Below are 11,138 nucleotides of genomic sequence, written 5' to 3'. Positions count from 1 at the left end.
CCCTTTGAGTCTTCTGCAGGAGAGAAAGGGGGGATATCAATCCAAACTCTTCTTCTTCTTCTTCAGAGATGCCACTATTATCCACCTTGCAAGCACAGTGAGAAAGGGGAGATTGAGCAACCCAGAGAGGCCCCAGACATTAATCATACACTGACATTAAGCAACACCGACTGCTCTAAAATTTTCTTTTTCCAAAAGCTATCAGAAAAATATGTTCCAAAGTCTCAGTTTGGACATCTCTACACTTCAATATTCTGTCCAAATAAGAAATATTTGCAGAATGGTCCCAGTGACCTTTGATCAGGGACGTAGGTATAGATTTTTTAGGGGGGGTGGGGGGGCCAGGCCCTCACCCGCCCCTGGGGTGTGTGGCCCCGCCTCCCCAAGACCCGCCCCCCCGGCCTCAGTGCTTATAAAAGCAGCTCTCTGAGGCCGGGGACGGCAAACTCCCCTGCCACGCTCCCCTCCACCAACTGGGCTCCCAGCCGGCAGCCCACAGCCCCTTCTGCACTCCCTTTTGGGCAGAGGCGTAGCTAGGGAAAATGGAGCCCGGTGCAAAAATCTGAGTTCCCCTGCTCCATGGGTGGCTGCTGTGATGCTGGAATCCACTCCCAAACAGCATCACTTTCAATGGTGTTTAAACGAGAGAGCCCAAATTCTCCTTTTAAATCCACCTTAAAGGGAGAATCTGGGGTCCCCAGTTAAAGCAACATTGAAAGTGATGCCATTTTGGGGTGGGTTATTCCCCCACCCTGAAACAGCATCACTTTCAATGTTTAAACTGGGGACCTCAGATTCTCCCTTTAAATCCGTGCCTAAGGGGGTGGATTTGAAAGGAGAAACTGGGGGAATTTGGGGGGTGCCTGCTGTCAGGGGTGCAATGGTTAAGCTAGAAGCACCAAACTTTCAGGGTATCTTTAGAAGACTCTTTTGATGATGCCACCCAGGCTTGGTGAAGTTTGGTTCAGGGGGTCTAAAGTTATGGACCCTCAAAGGTGTATCCCCCATCTTCTATTAGCTTCAATTGGAAACAATGGGGGATGGGGGCACCCTCTTTGAAAGTCCATAACATTGGACTCCCTGGATCAAACTTCACAAAACCTGGGTGGTATCAGTAAGATACTCCCCTGATGATACCTCCCAGGTTTGGTGAAGTTTGGTTCATGGGGTCCAAAGTTATGGACCCTCACAGTTGTATCCCCATCTTCTATTAGCTCCCATTGGATACAATAGGGGATGGGGGAACCCTCAGAGGTGGGATCCAGCAGGTTCTCACAGGTTCCCGAGAGTAGGTTACTAATTATTTGTGTGTGCCAAGAGGGGGTTACTAATTGATGATTTTGCCACATGATTTTTGCCTTAGTTACGCCCTCCTCTCAGCAGTAGCGCATAGAACTTGAAGCAGTCTAGCAGGAGGTGCACTGGCGTGCGTGGTAGCCTGCGCCTGTGAGCATTCGTTTCCTGCCCAAGGACCAGTGCAGCGGCTGCGTCGTTGCCACAGCCCCGCCCAGGAATGCCCCACTCCTGGAATGCCCGGCCACGCCCCCGTCGTGCCCCGCCCAGCCCCATTGGCACTATGCCACAGTTTGAATCCCACCATGGGAACCTGTTACTAAATTTTTTGGATCCCACCACTGGGCACCCCCTTTGAGAGTCAATAACTTTGGACCCCCTGAACCAAACTTCACCAAACCCAGGAGTCTCCCAAAACATCCCTGAAATTTTGGTGCTTCTAGCCTAAAAACTGTGCTTCTTGCAGGCCAAGAACCAAAAAACACTTAAAAATACAAAAAAACCCACAAACGGGGGCCGGAGCTTCGAACATGCAATGTGGGGGTTGAACCCGAGAAACCCACCCTTACCTACGTCCTTGCCTTTGATGGAAAAGCATTTAATGCAGCAAGCATAAATGGTCTTTGCTAATGGGGCACTGTGAGATACGAGAGATATTGTAGTTTTGAAATCGAGGGACTAAAGCCATGAGTGGCCACAGAGCACCTGCCCTGCCACATACGTCTGGGTTGGAGTCTGTTAATGAAGTTACCGCTGCTGCTCGGGTAACAATAAGTGATTTTAGCTCAGCAACGTAATGAGGCGCGGGAAGCCGATGTTCTTCAAAGCAAAAGGATTTTATTTGCGGGTGATGGTCACAGCTCGGTCAGGAGAATCGCGCTCTTCCAACCCCGTGCAAGAACTTTTATTCCCAAACTTCAAGGGGCAAAGGGGTAGGGAAAAGGGCAGGTGAGGGGGCAAGTCCCTCACCAATCACCAATAAGAAAACAAACAACCCAAAAGCAAGATACAGTTACAACTTCTGACTGGGATTACAAAATCCCGATGTCAAACGTCTTCCCGCGAGATCTCGCAATGGTGCTGAAGGGAGAGCAGATAAGGTCCATTCGTAAAATCCAGGAGGGCTCGCTACTGCACCCAGCTATTTCCATTATCAGATGGCTGTTTCCTTTAGTAATACCCTGAGGCTTCCGCCTCACATCGCTGCAACAAAGAACAGTTTAAACTGTCCAATGGTGGTCCCCGCACGTTTTCCAACGGCTGGGGACCTTTGGGTGCTGGCAACAGATCCGATTTGCAAGTCCAAAGAGGGTCTTTGTCTTTGTTAAGGATTCGGCTGGGCGTTGGTCTCAGCTGCATTCCAGAGCCAACTTTCTTGTCCCTTAATATCAGACTTTACAGGTTACTGTTTTTGCTATCAGACACAAATTTCAAAAATAACATTTCTAAATTTAAACATTAGGGAAACCTTAAAGGATGAACACATATACTTATAGGCAAGACTTTCCTAAACTTAACAATAACAGAACCTTAAACTAACTGGAGAACCTAGTCAAACTAAAATCCTAAACAGCGGGCGCATCATAAATTCAACTCGGAAGGGGCTTTTATTACATCCTAGAATGGCATAAACAAAGGGGAAACCATATATCATTGGCACAATCCATATGTTTGCAACCTTTGCAAGTTTTATGAAGGCTTCTGAGACACACAGGTCTCTGTGTCCTAGCATGGAGCCAGTATACTCAGGCAACCTGACTCAGGAAAATAGTTTGTTTATTTTCCTGGCGGTAACAATGAGAGGGACATCTGTGGGGTACAGTGCCTCTGAAGCATCCGTTTTCTCCAGGGCAAAATGAACTGTAATTCCTGGGGATCCTCAGATCCTACCTGGAGGTTGGCAACCCAAGATCTGACAATCAAAAACCACGGATCCCCCCTCCCCAAAAAAATCACGTTGGTCTTGATGATGATTAGATGAGGTGACAGAGAACTTGCATCACTCTCTTTCTGAAGCCACGAACAGGATCACCCCTCCATGTTGGAGCAGCAGCGACGTAGTGGTTAAGAGCAGGTGCACTCCAATCTGAAGAACCGGGTTTGATTCCCCGCTCTGCCACCTGAGCTGTGGAGGCTCATCTGGGGAACTAAGATTAGCTTGTGCACTCCAACACACGCCAGCTGGGTGACCTTGGGCTAGTCACAGTTCTTCGGAGCTCTCTCAGCCCCACCCAACTCACGGGGGGGGGGGGAGGGAGTCTCCTGAAAGGAGAGAAAGGGGGGGATATAAATTCAAACTCTTCTCCTTCATAAGTCAGCTGCGACTTGATCCCACTTTACACACATCCCTGAGAAAAGGAAGGCGGCCTAAGGGACTTGCAATTTCCTCAGTGGACACTAGAGGTCCACATAGTCCTACACATCAAAGCAAGGTGAAATTTTAACACAACCTTAGGAACACTTTTAAAAACCCATACGGATTTTGTGGCTGGTGGTTGGGCTAACTCAGTGATGGCGAACCTTTTCGAGACCGAGTGCCCAAATTGCAACCGAAAACCCACTTATTTATCGCAAAGTGCCAACCCAGCAATTTAACCTGAATACTGAGATTTTAGTTTAGAAAAAACAGTTGGCTCTGAGGCTCGTGTTACTTGGGAGTAAGCTTGGTGAAGCAACCGTGCAACACTTCGAATGGGTGAATCACGACCCTAGGAGGGTTTACTCAGAAGCAAGCCCCATTGCCAGCAACTGGGCTTACCCCCAGGTAAAGGATCGTGCCCAGGCCAGCCTAGATATGTGTGTGGGGTCTGTGTGATTTTCCGCCCCTCCCCCCACATGATGAACTCTGTGTACACGTGCCCACAGAAAGGGCTCTGAGTGCCACCTCTGGCACTCGTACCATAGGTTCGCCACCACTGGGCTAACTAAACAGTGTCTGCAGCCATCCCATGCAGCGGAATAAGGTAGGGGATGGGCAGAGATCAGACCCACATGTCTGTGTCCACATAAAAAATAGGCTTCATTCCCATCTCCATGAATCACGAACTCAGCAGGAGTAAAACGGCTGTCCTATCACGGCCACTTTAGCCTTTGGATCAGTGGAAACTCATAAGTCACTCCTCCTCTTGGCCTGGCTTACCCCACAGGGTTGTTGTGAGGAGAAAATGTGATCGGTGGCGAAGGCTTTCCCGGCCAGAGTCAACTGGCTGTTGTGGGTTTTCCGGTCTGTGCAGTCCGGTAGTTTTCGCTCCCAACATTTTGCCTGCGTGCCAGCCATTGATGTTAGTAACAAAAACTACATGGCCGTGGCCATCCGGCCCCAAAAACCCCCAGCCGCCAGAAATTGCAATTGTTCAAAATGCGCCACGTTGAGATCCTCGTGGGCAAGGGAGGCTATCGGCTGTTTTTCTCTCGTGCTCCCTTTTGCTCCCTTTGGCTGGGAAGAGCGGGGTAGCCAATTTAATAACATAAAACATACGTGACATATAGTACAAAGCCAAGCTTGGCTGCTGCTCTTCTGCGGGGCTCCCCTCTGTTTCCTTAGAGGGCGTCTCTGCGCACACTCAGCATCATGCGTTGAATGTTCAGAAAACGATTTTGCCTGCACTCAGTCAATCTTTATTAGGGTCATAGGGACAGCTATCTCGCGCCTGATGTAAATACTATACAGTCTGCCCTCCAAAGCCAGCGTGGCGTAGTGGCTAAGAGCAGGTGTACTCTAATCTGGAGGAACCGGGTTTGATTCCCTGCTTTGCCACTCGAGCTGTGGAGGCTTATCTGGTGAACCAGATTAGCTTGTGCATTCCCACGCATGCCAGCTGGGTGACCTTGGGCTAGTCACAGTTCTTCGGAGCTCTTTCAGGCCCACCCACCTCACTGGGTGTTTGTTGTGGAGGGGGAAGGGAAAGGAGATTGTAAGCCCCTTTGAGACTTTTTACAGGAGAGAAAGGGGGGGACATAGATCCGAAACTTCTCCTCTTCTTCTCAAAGCAGCCATTTCTAGGGGGACGTTTGGACGTATGGTGTCATTTTGGGAGGATCCAGGCCCCATCGGGAAGCTGGCAACCCCGTTGAACACTCGACAATATTAAGAAGCATAAGGGAAGTTTTCTGGTCCCACCGGGAGGTTGGCAACCCCGCTGAACAATTAACCCTCAAGAGGCAGGTGAAGAGAGGCGCCTGCTTCAAGCAAAGGGTATAAGGCGGGGTGGGTGGGAGGAAGGAAGGAACGTGCGCATCGGGAAAGGGGCCGATCCACCGGGCAGCTGCAGCGCCCACCAGCGCAACCCCAAAGTGAAGGTGGTTTGCGCGGGTGACCTTCCGCGTCCGTCCGCCGGGGGGCGCCCTCCCGTGCTCCGAAAGATGCGCGGCGCCTACTCCGCGCTGGCCCCGCTCGCCCTCGCAGCCGTCCACACGGAGAAACTACGGGACGCCCCGCGGTTGTCTAAACGGGGGTGGGGGGAGGAGAGACGCGCTGTTCAGGGACTCAGGCAGAGACGTTCCCCCTTCCCAAAGGACGGAAATAAAACGAGGACTCCAAATCGTCCTCTCCGGGCTTTCCTTTTGCCTTCCCTTCCCCTCCGGCAGTTTTGCTCCGCCGAGGGCTCGCCCCTCTCCCCCAGAGGCGTCTTGGCCCGCCTCCAGCTCCTCCGCCCCACTCCGGCCCCAGCCAGGCGTGGCAGCCCTTCCCTTCCCTTCGTCCGCTTGCCCGGCGGGGTGGGGGGTGGGGGGTGGGGGGGAGGATCGCCGCGCTCGGCCGGCCCCCCGAGGGCCGGCTTTGCCCGGGGAAGGGCCCGCCCCGTCGGAGCCCGGGCGCTGAAGCAGCTGGCAGCACAGGCAGAGGAGCCCAGAGCCCCCGACGGCGTCCGGCTGAACCAACCGAGCCCCGCCATGGGCAGGCGGGCGGCGGAGGAGCCCTGGCCCGCTAGGGGGTCGCCCGGGCGGTGGAGCTCCTGGCCCGCGGCGCTGCTCGCAGGTGAGACGGATCGGGACACTTTCGGGAGGGGCGGGCCAGGTACACACCCCCGCGACCCTCCAGCACTCAGCCTGGAGACGGGCAGCCCCGGCGGATCGCTCAGCTGGGAGTCGGAGCCTCCCCCCCCCCTCCCGCGACAGTTCGTGACCTCGTCTGCCATGGCAGGAAGGAGACTCTTGCCCCACCTGAGTCCCTTGGGATGTCTTTAGCTCCCGAGGACCAAGGTCCGGCTCTCTGGAGCCGCTTTCATGTGCCAGAATAACTACCACTGATAAGGTGGAGCAAATTAACCCCTTCAGGGAATCTTGCGCTGTTGAGCTTTGGAGGACAGAGACATCTGTCACTATGAGCAGCATAGGCTTAGGAGGTTAAGAGCTCGTGTATCTAATCTGGAGGAACCGGGTTTGATTCCCAGCTCTGCCGCCTGAGCTGTGGAGGCTTCTCTGGGGAATTCAGATTAGCCTGTGCACTCCCACACACGCCAGCTGGGTGACCTTGGGCTAGTCACAGCTTCTCGGAGCTCTCTCAGCCCCACCTACCTCACAGGATGTCTGTTGTGAGGGGGGAAGGGCAAGGAGATTGTAAGCCCCTTTGAGTCTCCTGCAGGAGGGAAAGGGGGGATATAAATCCAAACTTCTTCTTCTTCTTTGACTCCTGCGGCTATGAATTTGGGTGCGCCCAATAGGCATTGCCGCCTCTCCCCAGGAAGTTGAAAATATTCTAAGAGCAGTCTAATAAGGGAGGCTCATAATCCACAGACCAGCTATTTCTTGCGAGTTTCACGGGGATTTGAAGATTTAAATTTGATTTTGGAAGGACGAGAAGTAAATCTTTGGACCAAAGTAGTCAGGCCGTCGGAAGAGACGAGATTTAGGCATTGATTTATTTAGCACGTTTCCTCATCCCCTTGCGACCGATTCTAGAAGACTGCCGCGAAAGAACGATACAATAAAATCATTTTTTTAACAGCGCAGCATAAGAATGATTGATAGTGGAACAAACCAGGGGCAGAAAAACCCTAACTTTCAGCTGCCTAAAATGATGCCTGTAAAATAGCCATAAAGGCAGTTTTAAAAGATGGGGAGAAACACCCCGCCCCGCCCCGCACTCCCAGACTGAAAAGAAAGGTTGTATATATGCCAATAAAGGTTTTTGAATTTGAGAGAAAGGTTCTGGCCCACAACTAAAAGGTGGGACAGATGGGCACCAGGTAAGGCTCAAAGGAAAAGGTATTCCAGAGGCAAAGTGCCATTGCTGGAAAAGACCAAGGGGCAGATCTCTCTGGCAGGGCTTTAAAGGTGTAACACAGCAGGGTCATGGGGGGAAGGGGCTTAAATCTTTCCCCCAAGGGCCATTTTCCTAACCTCAATTCCCCCCCCCCTCTCTGTCCCTCCCACCCCCAATCTGATCGGAAGGCAGAAAACGGACAAAGATTCAGATCTGGAATGGTCTCCTTCCCGAGGCGAGCAGCGGAAAGCGAGGAAGTATTTGCATGAAGCAAATGTCACGGCCACAGGGTTAACCTCTCCCTCCCCTTGAGTATCGCAGCTCCAGTTGGAAAGAGGATGCTGGGAGGTGCTTTGAAAGATAAAAGAGCGGGAGATGGTCATGCACAGGGGTCTGCAACCTGCGGCTCTCCAGATGTTCATAGACTACAATTCCCATCAGCCCCTGCCAGCACAGCCAGTTGGCCAACTGGGAATTGTAGTCCATGAACATCTGGAGAGACACAGGTTGCAGACCCCTGAACGCAGCTTCCATGATCATGTCTGGTCGGTATCTGCTGGGAAGCCTTCGTGCTTTCAATGCCTTCGGGTGCCCCAGCAAAGGAGGCCCTTCAACTGAATCCGTCTTCTGCCTGTGGGGCCAAGATATTTATCCTGTGGTTTAGGGGTGGCCAACCTATGGTGCTCCAGATGTTCATGGACTATAATTCCGATCAGCCCCTGCCAGCATGGCCAATTGGCCATGGGAATTGTAGACCAGGAAGATCTGGAGAACCATAGGTTGGCCGTGCTGGCAGGGGCTGATGGGAATTGTAGTCCATGAACATCTGGAGCCCCATAGGTTGGCCACCCCTGCTCTAGTTATTTATCCTCCACAGTGCTGTGCTTCTTCTCCAAATTCCGTTGGGCTGTTGCATAGGTTGCCAACTCCAGATTGGGAAATTCCTGCAGATGTGAGGCTGGAGAGGGAAGGGGGTTTCGGACGGCAGCCATCTTGGTCCACAGCAGAACGGCTTGATTGATGTCCTGTAGCACCTCAGAAACCAACAAGCGTTTCGGGATATAAGCTTTCAAGCATCTAAGCTCCCTTTGCCAGTCTCGGCTTTCTAAAGCAATAATTTCTTCCAGGGGAACTGACCTTGGTAGAGCAGTTGTCATTCCTCGAGATCTCCAGCCCCCACCGGGAGGATGGCAACGCTAGTGGTTGGGTTGTATAATTTTCTAGTTGGGGCCCCTGATTTACATGTACGTGGTGGTCTGAAGTCAGAGATAACGCAAAATTCTCATTTTGGTCCCAACTCCATCGCAATTTAAGAATCCTGTTTGGGAGCTCTCCCATTTGTGCGATTCTAGGCAAATTTGTCCTGCAAATGAATGGAAGACGAGTTTGGATTTGTACCGCGCTTTTCTGTCCCAGAAGGAGATTCAAGGAGGTTTACAAGCTCCTTTCCCTTCCTCTCCCCACAACAGACACCTTGTGAGGTCGGTGGGGCTGAGAGAGTTCAGAGAGAACTGGGATTGGCCCAAGGTCACCTAGTAGGCTTCATGTGGCGGAGCAGGGAACCTTACCCAGTTCACCAGATAAGAGTCTGCCGTTCATGTGGAAGCATGGGGAGTCAAACCCAGTCTCCAGATTAGAGTCCACCACTCCTAACCACTACACTACACTGCACTCCTTTCAATTCATTTTGACTAAGTAAGATCCTAGAAGAAGAAGAAGACTTTATTTACAGTCAATGACCAGATATATTACAAATCTCCAAAATATCTACAACAAAACAAGAATGCAGATCTCTCTCCCGTATTCCAGCACTATCCATCTATATATCATTATGCTTTGTAAACACACCAAACAGCATAAAAATACTAAACAAAACAAAAATATCCAAGGGGGATACCATATTCAGATCATTTTTTTCTTTTTCATAATGAATAGACAGAATTTTGCTACCCATTTAGTAATATTCTCCTTCTTATCTTGTAATAGTTTTTCACAACAAACTTTATCAGAACAATATGTCATTTTGTGTAGTAGATGTGACAGGCATTTTTTCCTTGCCTCATCATAAAGGGGACACTTTAATAACATATGCTGTATAGTTTCTACAGAATTCAGGGAGCAAGAACATAACCTTGCAGCATAAGGTATCTTTTGATATTTCCCTTCTAAGACAGCAGAAGGTAAATGTGCACTTCTTGCCAGAGTAAAAGCTCTCCTTAGATCTTTATTATCCAGATAAGTTAAATAAGGAGCAGGGGCAATGATATATTTCTGTGTATAGCATAGAGGAAAATCTGAATATCTTGCCAGAAAGTAAGTTCCTAAGAATCTCAAGAATGTATGCAGGGCCCTGGATGTTCTTCGGGTCTTCCTGAGAGCATAATCCCAAACCTGGAGATTGGTATTGCCCAATAAAGGATTTTCTCTCTCTCTCTCTCTTTTCCCTCCTCTCCAACTCAGCCTCTGTCTTGAACTCTTGCTTCCTGCTAACCCAAGCCCAGAACATTTCTGTTGAATTGGACCCAAAGTGGCCGTTAAAAGGACACACCGTCACTCTGACTCCAGCAGGAAAGACTGAGATTATTACATGCACCTGGTTTCGAGATGAGCAAATTGAATCAAAAGAGATCTTCACATATGTTCCATCAATTTCCGAGCAACAGAACGGTCCAGCCTTCACTGGGCGGGAGACTGCAGGCCCAAACTGTTCCCTGGCGATCAAATTGTTGACCTTTGAGGACACTGGAATCTATATAGTGAGGAAGACTGTGAGGGGTGGTCCTGAAACAGGGCGTGCGCACGTACAGGTCTCAGGTATGGTTTGTTCACTACTTCTTATCTCTCACATGTTTAACTCTTTCACTCATTCAGATCAGTCTCCCCTGCTCATGTGAAGGAAGCCATATAAACGTGAGCTGGGTACAAACATTTCTAAGAATAATCCCCCTAAAGCAGCGGTGGTGAACCTATGGCACGAGTGCCAGAAGTGGCACTCAGAGCCCTTTCTGTGGGCAAACGTGCACAGAGTTCATCATGTGTGTGGGGGGGTGGAAAATCACATGCCACACACACATCTAGGCTAGCCTGGGCATGATCCTTTACCTGGGAGTAAGCTCAGTTACTGGCAATGGGGCTTGCTTCTGAGTAAACCCTCCTAGGGTCGTGATTCACCCATTCGAAGCATTGCACGGTTGCTTCACCAAGCTTACTCCCAAGTAACGTGTTCCTCAGAGCCAACTGTTTTTTTCTACACTGAAACCTCAGTATTCAGGTGAAATTGCCGTGTTGGCACTTTGCGATAAATAAGCGAGTTTTGGGTTGCAATTTGGGCACTCGGTCTCGAAAAGGTTCGCCATCACTGCCCTAAAGAGTCCATTTCCCCATCTACTGAGATATGCGAGGTTCCTTATGAATGAATATATTTCGGTAGGGTTTGCAACCGGTAACAGGCATGGGAATGCTTTAATGACGCCTGAATCCATCCTTGGTGGCAGAAAGAGAGAGTGTGTGTGTGTGTTTCTCCCAGCATTCCTATCCAGTTTGTGGCTGAAATGGGGATTCTGATCCACATGTAAGATTGAGAAAGTGAAACCAGAAGGCGAACGGCGCCACATATGTTGTTGTAGAGGACTCTGTGGTGGGA

At 50.5% G+C, this 11,138-nt stretch overlaps 1 protein-coding gene across 4 annotated transcripts in view; it reads left to right on the top strand.

Annotated features, from left to right (window-relative positions):
* Positions 1–11,138, top strand: part of LOC125435120 (carcinoembryonic antigen-related cell adhesion molecule 5-like) — a 110,720-nt gene that overhangs the window by 13,935 nt on the left and 85,647 nt on the right. For 3 of the 4 annotated variants that reach the window (XM_048501175.1, XM_048501176.1, XM_048501173.1), the window contains exons 1-2: positions 6,099–6,268; positions 9,956–10,309. In XM_048501175.1, the coding sequence (XP_048357132.1) occupies positions 6,184–6,268; positions 9,956–10,309 (439 nt within the window). In that variant the 5' untranslated portion in view covers positions 6,099–6,183. Of the gene's footprint in view, positions 1–6,098; positions 6,269–9,955; positions 10,310–11,138 lie in introns of those variants that run through there. The other variant, XM_048501174.1, reaches the window with a different exon arrangement.

The sequence above is a fragment of the Sphaerodactylus townsendi genome, linkage group LG06 (assembly GCF_021028975.2).
Source record: "Sphaerodactylus townsendi isolate TG3544 linkage group LG06, MPM_Stown_v2.3, whole genome shotgun sequence".
Classification (NCBI taxonomy): Eukaryota; Metazoa; Chordata; class Lepidosauria; order Squamata; family Sphaerodactylidae; genus Sphaerodactylus; species Sphaerodactylus townsendi.
Note: the sequence above shows the minus strand (reverse complement) of the source record. Positions and strands in the feature narration are given on the sequence as shown.